The sequence below is a fragment of the Dromiciops gliroides genome, chromosome 4, assembly GCF_019393635.1.
Source record: "Dromiciops gliroides isolate mDroGli1 chromosome 4, mDroGli1.pri, whole genome shotgun sequence".
Classification (NCBI taxonomy): Eukaryota; Metazoa; Chordata; class Mammalia; order Microbiotheria; family Microbiotheriidae; genus Dromiciops; species Dromiciops gliroides.
The window spans coordinates 62,978,300-62,997,778 of NC_057864.1; the positions used below are offsets into that span (position 1 = coordinate 62,978,300).

The 19,479-nt window shown below is 38.1% G+C and overlaps 1 protein-coding gene across 1 annotated transcript in view; it reads left to right on the forward strand.

Annotated features, from left to right (window-relative positions):
* LOC122755551 (dimethylaniline monooxygenase [N-oxide-forming] 2-like) overlaps window positions 1-10,650 on the forward strand; it is a 42,338-nt gene extending 31,688 nt beyond the window's left edge. The window contains exons 5-9 of the mRNA XM_044004149.1: window positions 2,620-2,762; window positions 2,892-3,091; window positions 5,551-5,903; window positions 7,586-7,658; window positions 9,176-10,650. Of these exons, the coding sequence (XP_043860084.1) occupies window positions 2,620-2,762; window positions 2,892-3,091; window positions 5,551-5,903; window positions 7,586-7,658; window positions 9,176-9,521 (1,115 nt within the window). The 3' untranslated portion in view covers window positions 9,522-10,650. The remainder of the gene's footprint in view (window positions 1-2,619; window positions 2,763-2,891; window positions 3,092-5,550; window positions 5,904-7,585; window positions 7,659-9,175) is intronic.
* The last annotated feature ends 8,829 nt before the right edge of the window (window positions 10,651-19,479 follow it).

Consider the following 19,479-nt stretch of genomic DNA (forward strand, 5'->3'; position numbering starts at 1 on the left):
AACATGACTGAAAACAGCTGATCAATAACTAAAGATTTTATTAGTGTCATACATGGAGAAGTGTTAGAAATAGGACTTGAACATAGGGTCCTGAGTTTCCTGAGGCCAGCTGATTCCTTGAGGCCATATCTCTATCCACTAAACTATAATACAGGACAAATAAAGGCAAAACAACACACAATGCCACCCTTGAGGAGCTCACCTGACCTTCCCCTTTGTCACTAATTTCCTGCATCATCCTGAGCTAATCACGTGGCCTCTCTGTTCCTAACTTTTTTCCTTCATGCAAAAACGAGAGTAACAATAGCATGTGCTCAATTTCTGATTTCCTGTGAATGTTGTGTCACTTTTTAGAAAGGGCTCTGAAATTATTAAGGCATAAGCTTAAGTAGCAGGCTGATTGAAAACAGGCTGAGTTGCATGGATAGGCCAAGCTAATATAATAAAAATGACAATTCTAACTAAATTAATTTACTTATTCAGTGCCATACCAATCAAACTTCCTAAAATTATTTTATAGAGCTAGAAAAAATAACAAAATTCATCTGGAAAAACAAAGGGTCAAGAATATCAAGGGAAATAATGAAAAAAAAATACACAGGAAGGTGGACTAGCTGTACCAAATCTGAAGCTTTAGTATAAAACAGCTGTCATCAAAACTATCTGGTACTGGCTAAGAAATAGAGTGGAGGATCAATGGAATAGGCTAGGCACAGGAGACACAGTACTAAATGACATTAGTAATGTATTGTTTGATAAACCCAAAGACTCCAGCTTCTGGGATAGGAATTCAGTATTTGAAAAAAACTGCTGGGAAAACTGGGAAGATAGTATGGCAGAAACTAGGCATAGACCAACATCTTATACCTTATACTAAAATAAGGTCAAAATGGGTACATGATTTAGACATAAGAGGTGATACCATAGGTAAATTAGGAGAGGAAGGGATAGTTTACCTCTCAGATCTTTGGAAAGGAGAACAGTTTATGACCAAACAAGAGATAGAGAATAGTATGAAATGCACATTGGATGATTTTGATTACATTAAATTAAAAAGGTTTTGTACAAACAGAAATAATGCATCCAAAATTAGAAGGAAGACAGAAAACTGGGAAACATTTTTATAGCCAGTACTACTGATAAAGGCCTCATTTCTAAAATATATTGAGAACTAAATCAAATTTATAAGAATCCGAGTCATTCCCCAATTAAGAAATGGTCAAAGGATATGAACAGGCAGTTTTCTGATGAAGAAATCAAAGCTATCTATTGCCATATGAAAAAATGCTCTAAATCACTATTGATTAGAGAGATGCAAATTAAAACAACTCTGAGGTACCACCTGACACCTATCAGATTGGGTATTATGACAAAAAAGGAAAATAATAAATGTTGGAGAAACTGTGGAAAAATTGGAACACTAATGCATTGTTGGTGGACCTGTGAATTGATCCAACCATTCTGGAGAACAGTTTGGAACTATGCCCAAAGGGCTATAAAGCTTTTCCTACCCTTTGACCCAGCAATACCACTATTAGGACTTTTTCCCAAAAAAAAAATCATAAAAAAGGGAAAAGGACCTACATGTACAAAAATATTTATAGCTGCTCTTTTTGTGGTGGCAAGGAATTGGAAATTGAGGGGTTGCCCATTAGTTGGGGTATATGCTGAAAAAGTTGTGGTATATGAATGTAATGGAATACTATTGTGCTGTAAGAAATGATGAGCAGGTGGATTTCAAAGAAACCTGGAAGGACCTGCATGAACTGATGATGAGTGAGATGAACAGAACCAGGAGAACATTGTACACAGTATCAACAACATTGTGTGTTGATCAACTGTAATAGACTTGATTCTTTTCAGCAATACAATAGTACAAGAGAGTTCCAAAGGACTCATGATGGAAAATGCTCTCCAAATCCAGGAAAAAAAAGAATTGTTGAATCTGTATGCAGATTGAACCATACAATTTCTATTGTTTTTGTTGTTGTTTTTCTTTTTTGAGGTTTTTCCTTTTTGCTCTGATTCTTCTCTTATTACATGACTAATGCAGAAATATGTTTAATGTGATTGTACCTATATAACCTATATCAGATTACTTGCTGTCTTGGGGAGGGGGGAGAGAGGGGAGGGAGGGAGAAAAATTTGAAACAAGAAATCTTATAAAAACAAATGTTGAAAACTATCTCTACATGTAACTGGAAAATAATAAAATATTTATATGGGGGGGGGGAAAGAAAACAGGCTGAGTTGAATACTCAGAGCAAGGGTTTGATTTTTGCCTCTGATTAAGGACATTGTTTATTCCTAGTAAAAATGTAAACCTCAGTCCTTGAGTTCTGACCCTTTGTTCCCCATGCCACATGTTAAAGTCCTGTGATTCAAAAGGACAAACATATCTCAGACACTCAAATATTGGTTCTGTGGCTAATTAACTCTGCCTTTGCCAGTTGGCATTGTTGAAGCTTTAACCAAAGGAACAGAAGGGATGGGAGAATGGTTACTGAACCTAAAAGGCAAAGACAGAAATGGAAATTAGTTTACAAGAAAATGATGGTGGCACATTGACATAACTGGCCTACCAAGAAATTCATATCCTTTCTCTTCTTTCCCTTGTAGGTATTGAGAGGTTTAAAGGCCCGTATTTCCATAGTCGCCAATACAAGAATCCAGAAGAATTTGAGGGAAAGAGAATTCTGGTGATTGGGTCCGGAAATTCAGGCTCGGATATGTCAACTGAGCTGTGTAAGAAGGCTGATCAGGTGTGATGTTTTAGCTAACCTTATTTGTCTCAGTGAAAAGCTGGAGGCAAAACCAAATTTGGGATTTGTCACCTCAGCAGTACAGACCCAATTGGCCTATGTTCACTCCTCCTTGATATTGCATTTCAGGTATTTATGAGCACCAGGCACGGCTCGTGGGTCATGAGCCGAATTTCTGACTGTGGCTATCCTTGGGACATGACATTCCACACCAGATTCAACACCATGCTCAGAAATATGCTCCCACCAAAGATCGTGGAATGGATGATGGAGACACAGATGAATCGGTGGTTTGACCATGAAAACTATGGCCTGGTACCTGAAAACAAGTAGAGTGATTTTGCTTTTCTTTTATAAGTTCCCTGACAGGCAAAGGCAGCGGTATCTGCAGGAAAGAGAGCCCCAGAATTAAAGGTTCATGTTATAATCCTCTCCCAGCATGATAGCCTCCAGAGGCGAGCCTGTTCAGCCCAGAGCTCTCAGGAAGTATCAACAAACAGGGCAGCAAACTTTATTTAAAATCAGAGTGTTCAATATTGAAATGGTAAAGAGTTAGTGAGCACTCTATCACTAAGGGCTCAAACACAGGAGAAAGGCCCATCTACTGGGGTTCTAATATAGGAGGAATTCTTGGAGTAAGAGGGTTGGGTAAGAGATTAGAATAGAAAACCTCTTAAGTCCCTAAGAATCAATGACTCAGTCTGTTGGGGAATGTAGATGAGGTTCATATATCAAAGAATTCCATTTTTGCTGCTGCTACTACTACTACTACTACTACTACTACTACTACTACTACTACTACTACTACTACTACTACTACTACCACCACCAGCACCAGCACTACTACTACTACTACTACTAATAATAATAATAATAATGGACAGCTAATTGGCACAGTGGATGGAGTACTAAGACTGGAGTAAGGAAGACCTGAGTTCAAATTTGACCACAAACACTTGCTAGCTGTGTGACCCTGGGAGAGTCACTTAACCTCAGTGTACCTCAGTTTCCTCATCTGTAAAATGTGGATAATGATAGCACTTACTTTGCAGGGTTGTTGTGAGGATCAAATGAGATAATAATTGTAAAATGCCTAGCACAGTGCTGAACACGTAGTAAGTGCTATATAAAAATGTTAGCTATTAATAATATTAACAATGATTAGTGATATAATTATTATATAAATAATGGCTAATAAGTATAATATGTTATTATTATTATTATTAATGTTATTGACAATAATAACACCAACCATTGTGATTGTGTTCATATGAGGGTTTTCTCCATGGATGGCTTAGGGGAAAAGTACTTCTGAGTTTTTACTACAAAGTAAGTGCTATATAAATGTTAGCTATTATTTTAATATCATTACTAATAATTAATAGTAATAGAATAATTAATAATAATATTCATAATAACACCAACCATTGTAATCATGTTCACATAAAGATTTTCCCCATGGATGGCTTTGGGGAAAAGTGCTTCTGAGATTTTCTCTGCATAGTAAGTACTGTACAAATGTTAGCTCTTATTATTAATAACACTATTAATTAATAATAATAGAATAGCATAATTGATACTATTATTAATAATACCATCAGTCATTCTGATTGTATTTATATTAGGGCTTAGGAGAAAAGTGCTTCTGATATATTTCTCTATACTTTTAATTCTCTTTAATCTTAGGGCTTTAAAGGATCACTCTCACAAACACAAATAATCACTGGAGGCAGTATGGAAATGAATACTGGAAAGAACACTGAAGTAGGAGTCAAGTAGACATGGGGTCTGGTGCTAACTCTGTCACTATTTAGCTTTGTAATCTTGGGCAAGTCACTTCAATTCTCTAAGCCTCGGTTTCCCCATCTATAAAATGAGGAAGTAGACTGAGATGATTATTGGGAGTCTTGCTAAACCAAACAGCAAAGAATCCCCAAATGCTTATCTTCTTTTTGCAAATTGGAAATTGTTCATTGGGTGTCAAAGCTTGGAGATATTTGTCCCATCTATTCTAGTCAAATACATCCATGAGCCCATGGCTTTGGCTGCTAGAAGGTGAGATAATTCCCAAAAGTTCCACCATGAAGTCAATTATAGAAACAAAAGCCACAAATCCTCAGGTGATATGGGAGTGGGGCACTCCTCATTTATTTTCATTTTCCATTCTGTGTAGTAGCTCATTTACCTAAACCCCTAACACCTTTTAAAAGGTACAGATACACATTTTTTCATGGTTCCTGTGTCCTACTAACTCTCAATGAGGTTTTACAGAGCAGCAAAATAATCAAGAGGTAGGCAGCAGAAGGATGGATGGTAGACAGGTAGTCTAATTACCCCAAAATGAGATAATCAAGAGTGTTAATTGGCATTCTTCCTCAGTACTTTAGAGTGTTGCCCTCATGATTTATCCTCTTTATCACCCACTTTTAACAGAGTAGGAGCTATGACACATGGGTTCAACTAGGTCATAAAGGCTGGAGGAAACTGAGAAAATTAAAAAGAATTGTAGGGACTGGGGGCAGCCAGGAGGCAAAGTGGATAAAGTACTGGCCCTGGATTCGGGAGTACCTGAGTTCAAATTTGGCCTCAGCTACTTGACACTTACTAGCTGTGTGACCCTGGTCAAGTCATTTAACCCTCGTTGTCCCCCCCCCCCCAAAAAGAAAAAGAATTGTAGGGACTATTGAAAAGTGTTTTCAGGGCTACTCTCATATAAGATAGAATGAACTTGAAGCATTTCAGCAAGTAAACTATTCTGTTTCATTGTGTTTTGTTCTGTATGTTTTAGGTGTCTGATGAAAGAGCCGATAGTGAATGATGATCTCCCAAGCCGAATCCTCTGTGGGGCCATTAAAATAAAAACCACAGTAAAGGAGCTCACAGAAACCTCTGCCATCTTTGAGGATGGAAGCATAGAGGACATTGATGTGATCATCTTTGCCACAGGATATAAGTTTGCTTTTCCCTTCCTTGATGAGTCCATTGTCAAAGTGGAACACAACCAGGTGAAGCTGTACAAGTACGTTTTCCCTCCTAATCTGGAGAAATCAACTCTAGCATTCATTGGCCTCATCCAGCCCCTGGGATCCATCTTCCCAACCTCTGAACTCCAAGCTCGCTGGGTGACAAGAGTTTTCAAAGGTGAATGAGTGTATATGTATAGACAGTGATTAAAATCCTGGTGTATTTTGCTTAATAGGCGGGTACCATAAAGGGGCACTTCTGTCTATCAGAATGACCTACAATGTCATATTGGGTGTTATTGTTGTGTCCATACTCATCACTTACAGGAAATAACAGTCTCTGTTTTAATGTTGGCACCAATAGAGATAAAAACCTATGAAGGAGATTGTATCTCATAGGGGATAGAGTACTGAACATGGAATAAAGAAAATTGAGTGATTCCATTCATGACACTTACTAGCTGTTTGAGTTTGAGTCTGGACCTCAATTTCCTAATCTGTAACTCTCACACTCACCTCATGGTTGTTGTAAAACTCAAATGAGATAATTTCTATAAGGTACTTTTAAACTTTACAGCACTCTAGAACTGTCGGTTGTTATTAGGGATAGGGACAAGGTATGATATCATTAATGTAGGGAGTTCCTGAAAGTCAGCACTTTCTCTGCAACCTAATTTTAGCCAGTGATGTCAAATTCAAATAGAATTGATATCTGTAGGATGTATATTGACTTAGAAAACCACAAATTAACATTATCTATGTTGTATTGTATTTTTATTGATTTTTTTTTTTGTAAGCATTTCTTTGGAAGTTTTTTGGGGGGGCGGGGTTAGCCTCAAGTTTGACAACTATGGTTTTAGAGAGTTGCCTGGGGCACTGAGAAATTAAGGGATTTGAGAATGGGTACAAAAGGGGTCTGTGTGGACTAAAAACCAAGCTTTAGAGGTCATTCCTGTAATCACACTGTTACTCTGTCACTTAGTTATCAGGGTTTCCCTCAAAAGGGTAAATCATCAAAAGGAGCATAGAATCCATTCAGATGTGCTAGGATTCCAGTTGAAAAGAAAAATTGTTTGCATCTCAAAATTTGAGCTCTTTGATTTCTACAAATTCTGTGAATAATCTCAGAATCAAGAGACCAAGGAGTATGGCCCACTCTTGATTTCTTGCTTTTTGAGAAAGTCACCCAGCTGGAACCCAGCCATCACTGTAGTAAGATTCAATGGCCACCCAGAAAGTATCCATAGAACTCACTCCATTCCCCAGGAGTCATTCCCTACCACAACCTTACCCAATTACCTATGAAAACCCCTTAAGGAGATTTGTCATATTGATTAATTATATTTTCGTTCAGTTGTTTTCAGTTACGTCCAACTCTTTGTGACCCCATTTGGGGTTTTCTTGGCAGAGATACTAGAGTGGTTTGCCATTTCCTTCTCCGGTTGAGGAAACTGAGGCAAACAGGGTTAAGTGACTTGCCCAGAGTCCCACATCTACTAAATGTCCATGGTCAGATTTAAACTCACAAAGATAAGTCTTCCTGATTCCAGGAATAGCACTCTATACACTGTGTCACCAAGCTGCCCCTTAATTATATTATTTGTTGAATATTTCTTGTGGAGAATTAAAAGGTTTTTTTCATTAAATATTTCTGACTCCTGTCCCAGTTAAATTTGGCTTTCAGACGTTCTGAAGGGTCATTGCTCTTTAGACAAGAGAAAGTTGGCAAATACATTGTAGACCTCTGTCACTATGAATCTACATCCCTGACTCTTGACTATGAAACATCTAAGTATGATTAATTAACAGTAAGTGTCTTTATGGGATCAAATAACCACAAACCTACTTTTTCTGTTCTAGGGCTGTGTACAATACCCTCAGAGAGCACTATGAGGGCAAGCATCGAAACAAGGAAGGAAAAAAGAGTTGAACTGTAAGAAATCACATGTGACTATTTAACTAAAGTACATTTGACATAGGGATGTTAACTCCTATTGTGATAAAAAAAAAAAGCTTTCCTTCAATTCACTTGCCTCTGCTGTTTGAAGCTTAAATTGGAGTCTCCTAGAGCCTTGGAGAGTGAAGGGAGGTGAGGTTAAAGTAAGGGTTCTATGAAATATATCTTTGGGTGTCCTGAGGAAGTAATGGGGGGGAGGAGCTGGGATCAGATATTTTAAGCTTTTTGATCACATTTTTAAGTTACATGACCGTCTTTACCTTTATTTGGCAAGAATTTGGCTGCTTATAGAAAATGTTTTATTGACCTTGTGACTATGTTGAAATGGGACTGTCCTTGAAATTTACATATGATAAAAGTGAAAAGAGTGGACCAGTGAAAAGAGTCCCTAATCAAAGAATATATAGTGTCAGCCATTATAACTGTCTAGGAAAGAATTTCCCCAATGCAACTGAGGAGGTTATAGGTTTGAGGCCATTGATCAAAGACAGCTGAAGAAATAGCTCTAGTAACTAGAAACCAATAAGAAGAGCTTCCCACAAAGCATATGTCCTTCAGCCACATGCAGCCTTATTTCCATACCCCATTCCAAGAGAAGCTTTACAATTTAACAAAGGTCCATGTCCTGTAATCTTATGTGGCCAGAAAACTCATGAAGCCAAGAAAGGGTTCCATTAATCATCCCTACTATAGAGTACAATACAATATAATGCATTATACACAGTATGCAGTATAATACAGGACAATCGATGAGTATTTACTGAGCACATTACTGTGCCAGGAAATATGCCAAGCACTGAGAAGACAAAGATAAAAAGAAATCATCCCCTCAGGGGGCTTACATTCTACTGGATATGGTGCTTTCAGATGTAATGCTTTGGAAACCTGTCTCATTAAAGAGATTTAGAAAATTGAGGGAGCTAACTAAACAGATCCTGACCTTATGATAGGCTTTACGCAACAATGTTTAGATGCCAATTTTCCATGTCATGCTTTATATGCAGTTAAACTCACACACCACTTTACCTGAGACCAAGAAAAGGAAATGGGTAGACACACTATGAAAGGAGTAGTAGAAAAGTCTTTAAGGGCAATGACTGGTGAATGCAAATGATATGGATGACTGATAATTCTACACCTAATAAATAATCCCACAAGATGGAGGTCATGATCAAATCCTTAGGGGAAAAGCAATGTTTTTCATTTTGGGCCTAGCATTGAACTTTGTAAGTACTAAATAAATGCTCTTACCTGTCATACAGTAAGTGCCTAATGAATGTTTAGTCATTGATTTTATTTATTTCATAGAAGTAGCTGTTCTCCCTTACAGACATCAATGAAAGGTATCAATTGTGGATCTAATCATGTAATAGCCTCACACTTTCCACTGGGTATGAATAAAAACAAATTAATAAGAGAGGAAGAGTGAGGTCTTTTAGGATATCTCTGAAGATAACCTATGATACTTCTATTTTTTTCTCTTCTGCATTAAGGTTTGGAAAGAGCCAGAGCCAGACTTTGCAAACCACCCACATCGACTACTTGGATGAACTTGCCACAGAGATAGGAGTCAAACCCAACATTCTCTCGATCTTCATAAAAGACCCTAAACTGGCCCTGAAGCTTTACTTTGGGCCCTGCAATCCGTATCAGTATCGTCTAGATGGCCCTGGGAAGTGGAAGGAAGCCAGAAATGCCATCTTCACCCAGGAGCAAAGGGTCTTAAAGCCTTTGAAAACCCGTGTCATAAAGGATTCTTCCATGCCTTCTCTTGCTTCCTTGTTGAAAGTCCTGGGCCTTGTTGCTATTGTGCTGTCTATTTTTTTCAATTTCCTTTAATTCTGGGTCCTAGTTATGAAGGTTGGGGGAGGAGGATTGATGAATTTTATCTGGGAGAATATAAGTTACTTGAGGGTAAGTACTGTTTTGTTTTTTATCTTTGTCACCCAAGTGCCCAATATCAGGTCAAGTCAAATAAATAAGCATTTATTAAGCACCTACTATGTGCTGGACAATTTTCTAAAGACCGGGGAGACAAAGAAAGGCAAAAGCAGTCCTTGCTCTCAAAGAGCCTGTAGTCTAATAAATGTTGTTGAATTAAAGACAAAAAAAGAGAGAGAGGCATAGACATACATCCGTGTATGGGGAAAAAATGCTTGAAAACTACCTGACTAGATACACAACTTTACCATGGCAAGAGATGAGGAAAAGGGATGATGTGGAAAAAAGTAGTGTTATTGTTATAAAACCAGCTTTGTGGATAATATGCTAAAAATTAACTATAGCATTAAAATATCTTACTATCCCATCCTTCCCACAGTGGGTGACAAGAGGTTAAAATGTCCCTTTTTTTAAAGCATGGAACATAATAAGTATCATTGCCAGCTATGAGCATGTGGTGGTTATAGGGAGAAAAGCCATAGATCACACATGTCCCTTGATTCTAAGTTGTAAGGTAATCAAAACAGTTGAAGATTATTTAAAACCATTTCTCTGGAGTCACATTCTTGATGGCCTTCCCATCTGGTCTCCATTTGGTAAATTCCTCACTGCTCTGAACCCAAACTCAAGTTCTTGGCAAAGCCCCCAAAATGCTGAAGGGAAATATTTGATCAGAGATTATACAGATGAACAAGAGATCAGCCAGAAGTCCCCCATGCCATCTTTTCACTCAATTCTTGAGATTTAACAAATCATCACATTCTTTCAATTGTGGTTGCAAAACCAAAACAAAACCAAAAAACCACTGCTATTTTTATATGTCATTTTGCAGCACACATTAAATAGTATAATCAAAAGAGGACCTGGGCTCCAAAGCTAGTTCTGCTATGTCTTACCTGGGGCAAACCACCTAATCTTCCTGGAATATAAAATGAGAGGTCAAATGATATTATCTCTAATGTCCCTTCCAGCTCTAAATCAATGATCCTATACACTCCAGACTTCCTCAAGCATGCCCCAGGTCTTCATCTTTTTTTTTTTTTTTTTTGCGGGGCAATGGGGGTTAAGTGACTTGCCCAGGGTCACGCAGCTAGTAAGTGTCAAGTGTCTGAGGCTGGATTTGAACTCAGGTACTCCTGAATCTAGGGCCAGTGCTTTATCCACTGCGCCACCTAGCTGCCCCCCCAGGTCTTCATCTTGAAGCCCCGTTCCAACCCTGGAATTCACACATTGGAAGTGCCTTCTGGTCCCTGCATCCTCTCCCTCTGATTGGATGCCCCCCCCCCACATAAGAAGGGCACCCAGGCCAGTCATGTCTCATTCCTCTTCAAGCTGCATTCAAGAGTTTATTTTTCATTCCCTTGGGTACTTTTGTGTCTCTCCCTTTTAACCTTTTCATGTTTTGTCTTCATTAGAATGTAAGCTCTTTGAAGGTGGGAACAATCTTTCTTCTACTTGTATTTGTATTCCCAGCATTTAGCATAGTGTCTCCTGGTACCTAGTAAGTGCTTAGTGAATTTTTTATTGTTTTATTGACAATTACCATTAATAAATCTGGTTATTATTAATGGAGTACTTTAGTAATAAACAATTTGACCAACAGAACAGTTAATTTTAATTGTAATCATGCCTCCCATGCTTTTTGCAGGCTTCACATATTAATAAACTCTTCTTGTAAATATTAAATTAAGTGGATTGTAATCATCTAATTCTATGATTTCTATTTAGAGTCATTATTCCCATGAGCTTATGATGATAGAAGGCCCTTCAGCATAGAAATACCTTCCAAGACAGGTTAAAGCACTGTGATGTCTGAGGTCAGAGCAAAACTCTCTTTTCACTTCCCAAAAGCTTTGCTTGAAATTATTCATTATTTTGTCCTGGGGCTTCTTCCATTGGGGCTTCAAAGCAGTTGTGTTTATGTATTCTTTCTCAATCAGGAAGACATCCTTTTTAAAAAACATTCTGGCATGCTGAGGAAGTGATATTGTGGACATTTGGAGAGCAAAGGTCAACAAAGGAATGAAAGAATCTAAACAAGAAATGTTTTTAAAGGTTACAGGAGTAAATTCTTTGTGGTAAAAAGTGCAAATGGTACATGTGGTTGTTTTTTGATGGAAAGCTGATTGCCAATTATTAAATATAACTCCTATTAACAGTCACGAGCAGCACATCCTGTAATCAGGTGCTGACATTTTGATGCAGTATTAACGGGACAGAAGAAAGAAAATGTGTACTTCAGAAAGAATGCCATTCACTCAAACTAACCAAATGTTTTCTTCCAGAAATCTTTCAAGAAAGGAAAGAAATCCTTAAAATCTTTCCAATCATGTGGAATGCAAGGAGTTATACACAGCACAGAAACCTGAACACTGCTTTTATATGACATAATAATTGATAGAATGAAGGTCCATTTATCAATAGCTTGTTTTTTAAATTTTTATTTGTGATATATAATTATATTTTATACATATATAAAACATGGATATAATATTGTATAATTTAAAATTCTAAATGTGGGTTCTAATCTGTTCCTCCAGTTTTGAGGGAAACTGACTAAAATTACTGATAAAACGAGTTTAGATTTTTAAGGGTTTATTGAAATATAGAAATAGAATGGCATCATTCCAATCATTACAATATATACATACACATATATATGATCATTCTAATGTAAATTTTCTACATTATTACATTTAGCTATACCTAGATATATTATATATATATATACAGTATTTTAAACCTTTAAATAACTGTTTTACAAATATATACATATCAATTTATATAAATAATATATATGATAAATTTGTTTAAATATAATTATTATATAAATAAGACCTAAATAACTCATATATGCACATCAATAATATATAATAATATCAATAACTTAGATGATGCTATGTAATATTTTATTATATGTAGGTTTAAAGTTTGCAAAGTGTTATATACATATATACACACAAGTCTAGAGAGGAGAAGAGAAAAGAAGCTTCTTGTTATTATAAAAAAAAATTTAAAGATTTAATCGATGGTGGTACACAACTGTAATCCCAGCTACTGGGAGGCAAAGGATCGAGGATCTCTTGAACTCAAAAGTTCTAAGCAGTAGTGGGCTGTTGATCAGGTGTCTATACTAAGTTCAGCATTAATATAGTAAGCCTTCAGTGGCTACCATATTGCCTAAAGAGGGGCCCAAGGAGAAAATGGAGCAGGTCTAGGGTTTGCTGGTATAAGCCCAATAGTATGGTATATTGCAGGGAGGAGATAGTAAAAGGCTGGGACCCTATAGAAATAATCATAGATCCAGCCTTTGGTGGCTACAGAAACTAGCAAAAATGCGTAATAGCTGATAACAAACACTTATATACACATATATAGTATACACTTCACAAATGTCTATTGATTGAGTAGATTTGAATTTATTTACCTCATAGATAGAGATAGAGATAGATATAGAGATGGAGATGGAGATATATATGTATGTGCGTAGGTGATATATATATGTGTGTGTGTGTGTGTTTCTGTGTATACAGAGAGAGAGAGAGAGAGAGAGAGAGAGAGAGAGAACCCAACAAGAAGTAAATAAATTTAAGTCTACTCAATCAATCAATAAATATTTATTAAGTGTCTACTATGTGCTGGGCACTGTGCTATTCACTGGAGATACAAAGAAAGGCAAAAGATAGCCCCTGCCCTCAAGGAGCTCACAATTAACCACACTTATAAAGATTCCTTTTTTTTTTTTTTTTTTTTGCAGGGCAGTGAGGGTTAAGTGACTTGCCCAGGGTCACACAGCTAGTTAGTGTCAAGTGTCTGAGGCTGGATTTGAACTCAGGTCCTCCTGAATCCAGGGCCTGTGCTTTATCCACTGCGCCACCTAGCTGCTCCAATCTACCACACTTATGATGAAGTCACAACCTTCAGAATTAGGTAGGTTCAACACAGAGAAACAACAGAAAGAGGGATGTGTTTAGAGTCAGAGGACTTGGGTACAAAGACTAGTCTGCAACTTATCTAGACAAGGAATTTCACCTTTCAGGGCCTCAGCTTCCTTGTCTGTAAAATAAAGGAGTTGGACCAAATTGCTGATATGTCCCTTTCAGCTTTAAATATATATATATATATATATATATATATATATATATATATATATATATATATTCCTATGATCTCACAAAAGTGTGGATACTCAGCAAAAAGGAAAATAACTATGCAAGATATGCAGTGTAATCAGGATGTTCTCAGCTGCCAACCTTTCTGGGGGCAGTTAACCTGAACCTAATTGAATCAAGATCAAAGATTCCTCTGATACTGAAGATCTAATACTGACTGACAATCACAGTCTATGTGGAAGAAGTTATTGAAGAAAAGGAACTTAGCATAATTTCATAGCTGTAACAATGGGATAAGAAGGACCATGTATATTGGGGAATTCTCAACATTCGGTGCCTTATTAAGTAGCTTGAGGTCCATCTCAATGACCTATTACATAAATTTGTCTTTTATTTGGCCAAGTCATTTTTGACTGGTACACACACACACACACACACACACACACACACACACACACACACACATCCTGCCTTGTATTCTTAGAAGGTCAAGAAACTCTGGGTATGGGTCCCATTGGGCTGTGCCTGCCTTTGAGGAGTGGGACAACTAGTCTGGAATCCTAGAAAGATGGTAGAATGAAAGAAAACCTAGGGCACAGCTCCCCTCACCACACCAAACTATTAAAACACCCCAAAATGGAACAATGCAACAATGACAAGAAAAGAAAAAAGTCCAAAGAACCCAACACAATTTTTTTTAATGGAAAAAAGTAACTGATGGGCAGCTAGGTGGCACAATGGATAAAGCACCAACCCTGGATTCAGGAGGACCTGAGTTCAAATCTGACCTCAGATACTTGACACTTACTAGCTGTGTGACCCTAAGCATGTCACTTAACCCTCATTACCACACAGGGAAAAAAAAGTAACTGAAGACCAATCACCAATCTGTTGTTCCTGTTTACATTCCCATTGCTTCTGACAACAAAGTACAATGTGAGGTCTGAGGGAAAAGGTCATTATCAGCATGGTAGAATAGGAAGGCCTCAATGAGGACATATTCCCCCTGTGCCCACCTGCTGCCACAGCTTGAATTCCCCCGGGGCCCAAGCAAAAAGGGTTTTGAATGACTGACGTTTTGAAATTACATCTCCACAGTTTTCCAGGAAGATCCTTACTACCAGGGTCTCTTGAAGCCCATAAATCACATCAACTCTAAGACTCAAAAGAGAAAGAAGAGGGGGCAGTTAGGTGGCACAGTGGATGAAGCACCAGCCCTAATAGAGTCAGGAGGACCTGAGTTCAGGTCTGGCCTCAGACACTTAATACTTACTAGCTGTGTGACCCTGGGCAAGTCACTTAACCCCAATTGCCTCAGAAAAAGAGAGAGAGAGAGAGAGAGAGAGAGAGAGAGAGAGAGAGAGAGAGAGAGAGAGAGAGAGAGAGAGGAAAGTTGATGGAGGAGCATGGAGCCTGGGGCAGGGGCCGGGGGGAGATAGGCAAGAATTCCAGAAAAATAGCACTGACTAAAATTAATTAATATAGTGCTAGAAAAATATTGTTGCCATCCTTCGTTTTCCAAGAGGACCAATGATATCATGGGATGATGGCTTGACTCACACATGAAATGGATTTAAGTGAGGCAGAGTTGCATAAAGTCATGAGTCTCACGTTCTTTTCCAGAGTCATGGAGGACAAAAGTCAGGGCACCTGACAATGGCCCAGGATGCAGTGGTATATTCAATGTCTGAACATGCTCTAGGTGCTCCATAGCACCTGTTTCAACCACCTTCATGGCCTTTGGAACAAATTGCTTTCATTCACCTATTCCACCGGGGGAAGTCTTCACATGTTTGGGGTAGACAATCCCCAACTCACCAACGAGTTTGAAACCTGTTGGTTACTCTCAACCTGGTTTAGCCCATCTGCCAAGATGGTTTTTCCAAGGTGTGGTCATTGCCCATGCTACGCCTTCTTGAATCCACAGGTGAAAGCTTGGTGGCAGGTGAACACCAAAGGTGGATGGGCAGCCCTGAAAAGGGCTTGGCAAGCCCTCACACCAGAGGTGCTAGTCCTCTCTGAACATCCCTGGAAGATACAGGCAGCCAGTAGAAGGAGTGAGAGTAAGTAACATGGACAAATGACCTAAGGGCAAAGACCTCTCAGGGCATTTTTCCCTACAGTCTCTTGAAACATACTCAGCTGATGCCTTCATAACTAGCCCCAGTGTAGGGGATCAAGAAAGTCAATTGAAGAAAGAACAATGACCCTCAAAAGAATTACATTGGTAAAGGTGGAGACTAAGTGGCTACTGAAGTCTCCCTGCAGTAGTGTCCCAAATGGTCACTCTCACCCTCTGGTGAAAATAAACTTTGTCTAACCCTTGCTGTCCAAGATGGCAAAGGACAGGCAACAAGGAAAAGAGAAGGGGAACAAAAGCGTTGGGTCTTCAGAATGACGTATGTTGATGGTAAGCATGTTTTTAGCCTTTGAAAAATCAGCAGCAGGATAACTAATTAAAACAAAAGCTGACTGAGGAGGGGAAAAAAAACAGACATTTTGGGTAAAAGGAGCCATGTTGATGGAAAGTTATTATGCAACAAGGAAAATTGAATAAAAATCCCTTGAGGAAAGTGAAGGTACTACAACAAATTCTGCAGAGTCCCCTGTAATGACAATGGATCAATCATAAGAACCGTCAGGATGATTCAAAAGGATAATCAAAAAATTAACTAAAAATATCAAAGAAATTGGGACAGAAAGAATAGCTCTTAAGAAAACAAAGAAGAATTCTGATGAGAGACTAGTGAATTTAGAATAAAAGAAAGACATGTTCCACAAAAATATGTGCTCTTTTAAAAATGACAAATTTGGAATTCATCAAAAGAATTCTCGAATAAGCCCTGTGTGAGCTTTGAGAATGCAAAGAAAGGCAAAAAAACAAAAACAAACAAAAAAAAATAGTGACTGCCTTCAAGAAGTTTACCACCTAATGGGAGAAATAACATATAAATATACTTAGCTGTGTGACCCTGGACAAGTCATAACCCCAATTGCCTCACCAAAAAAAAAAAACCCAACATATAAATAACTAGGCATATTTTAGATACAGAGTAGAAGAAAGATAATTTTAGAAGGAAAGTCTTAAGTGACTGAGAGACCTAGGAAGTCTCCCTACAGAAGGTAAAGTCTGAGATTAATACTGCAGAAGAAAGGGATGTCCAAAGGCAAAGGTGAGAATGGAGAAAGCATTCTAGACTTGGCATCCAGTCAGTGTAAATGAGAATCTGATTATTGAGTGAAGGAGAGGAAAAGTAAGCTACCTCATGAAAAAATGGGACCCCTCCATCACCACTGTAAGGCATTTAACAAAAGCTCAATGGTCCCTCATCAGGGATGTTATCTATAGGATTCTGGGTCAGGTGTGGGTTGGATTAAATTATATCTGAGGTCCCTACTAACTCTGAGATTCTACATATATATGATTCATTCATCCTATGTTCCTGTGGCCTAACTCTTTGTCCCTGTGTGTGTTTGCTCTTTCTCTAAGTATCTAAATTTGTTTTCCTCAAGTCCATTTTCACTTCATTTTTCCCTTTGATTTATTTCAAATCAGCTGCCCCTCCTTCCTTAAGTCAAAATGCCAAGTCAACAAGCATTTATTAAGCACCTGCTGTGTACCATAGCACAGTGCACTGGGGAAACAACAACAATAACAACAACACAGAAACAAAACAAAACAAAAAATCCCCAAACAGTCCCTGATGTCAAGGAGCTCACAGTCTAATGGAAGGAGACAATGTGTACAACAATGGAAGAGTATATGTATGTATGTGTGTGTGTGTGTGTGTGTGTATGTGTGTAAACAATTGGAATGACGCCACCTGCTGGGGAGTTACTATGGGAAAGCTCCTCCATGAGGAGAAGGCATCTGAGGGCAAGCCATGCAGTCAGGTCCTTGGCGTCAGGAAGTGATGTTTGCTCGGAGGTACTGTCTATTAAGGCTACCAGCCAATTAGCTTGGAAATGTGTGTGCAGGTAGATGGGATGTGGTGAGTTTCACAGGAGGCTTGTGGGATGAAGGAGGTGTGACTTGCTCTCTTTTGTGAGGACTCTTGTGGAGAGCGAAGCTAAAATGAGCGTTCCCTGAGATATATAGATATAGGCATCTAGGCCTCTTTCTCTCTCTTCACCAAATTCTTATTCTCCTTAATAAATGCTTAAAAGTCTAAACTCTTGTTAAAGCTTATAATTTATTGGCGACCACTCATTAGATATTTTAGACAGACTAGCTAGAATTTTAGCCCCTTAATATACATATATATATACATACACACACACATATATATACATATATACACACATACACATATATATACACACACACACACATATATATATACACAAATATATATATATATATGTATATATATGTATATATTTTTTTCCCAGCACCTAGTTTCAGAATCCTGGTCCTGCCACAAGGAATATTGGAAAGGGAATATTCATTAATATGACAGTTATTATATGTCAGTCACTGTGCTAAGAGCTTTACAAATATTATCTCATTTGATTCTCACAACAACCCTGCAAGGTAAGTGCTGTTATTATACCAGTTTTACAGTTGAGGAAAACTGAGACAAACAGAGGTTAAGTGATTTCCTCGCTGACAGCTAGTAAGTGGCTGAAGCTGAATTTGAAATCGAGTCTTCCTGACTTGAGATACAGCACTCTATCCACTATATCACCCATCTGCTTTTTCTCTGGACAGCATCCAGTTTTTTGCCATTCTAAAATGTGGGTTCCAAAACTGAATACGATAATGTAGATCTGGTCTGAGCAGGGTCTATTCAAAGGGACTGTTGTCTCTTGTTCTGTACATTATGCTTCCATTCATTTATCTAAAGTCCATGTTAGCTTTTTTAGCTATATTAACATATTTTGACTCATATTGACCTTACAGTTTACTGAAACAGCAATCTATTTTTCACATGGAAATTCCTTTAATTTTCAAACTAATTTTCTTCAATTAGCAAGCTTTTGTTTTTTCTCCCTTCTATTCCCCTCCCCCACTGAGAAAGAACAACAAAGCAAAACATTGCCTTTGAAGCATATATGCATAGTCAAGCAAAATAAATTCCCACATGGGCCATGTCCCCCCAAAATATGTCTCATTCTTCATATTGAGTTCATGACCTCTAGAGCTCTGAAATCATGCCTGGTCATTGCAATGGTCAGATATTTTAATTCTTCCCAAATTGTGAGCAGAGCTGGGGAACAACATCGTAGAAGTGATCGACTATGATCGACTATGATCGACCTAAATCTTTTTTCCAAATAAATCACTTTTCTCCATCTCCTCTATCCATCAGTCATGGCTAATATTTGGATCTGGGGCATTGCCTGTTGAAAGCAGGCTGAGCCATCAGCTATTCCAGCTGCTATGCTTTACTAACCCAACTGAAATGCACAGTTCATTTTTGGAAACAGTAGAGAGGTACCATTGCAGCTTCCTTTTCTGGCCAGAAGGTGTTTGATCTTGTGAATATTATATCTTCCCCCTCTTCACTGTTCCATACCATCATATTCAACAACTTTGCCAACAGTACTTTCTTAGCATTTAGTAATTAGGAAATAAGTAGGAAGTAGCACATCTATAAAGATCAGTTTACTGAGGGCTATACCATGGTTAAGGCACAATGTAATAGTGCCCATAGTCAAGATTCTGACCTGACCTAGAATTGTATGATTTGAAATCTGGTACAAAGACCTTCCCACTTATTCAGGACTTGAATTTCTCTTCT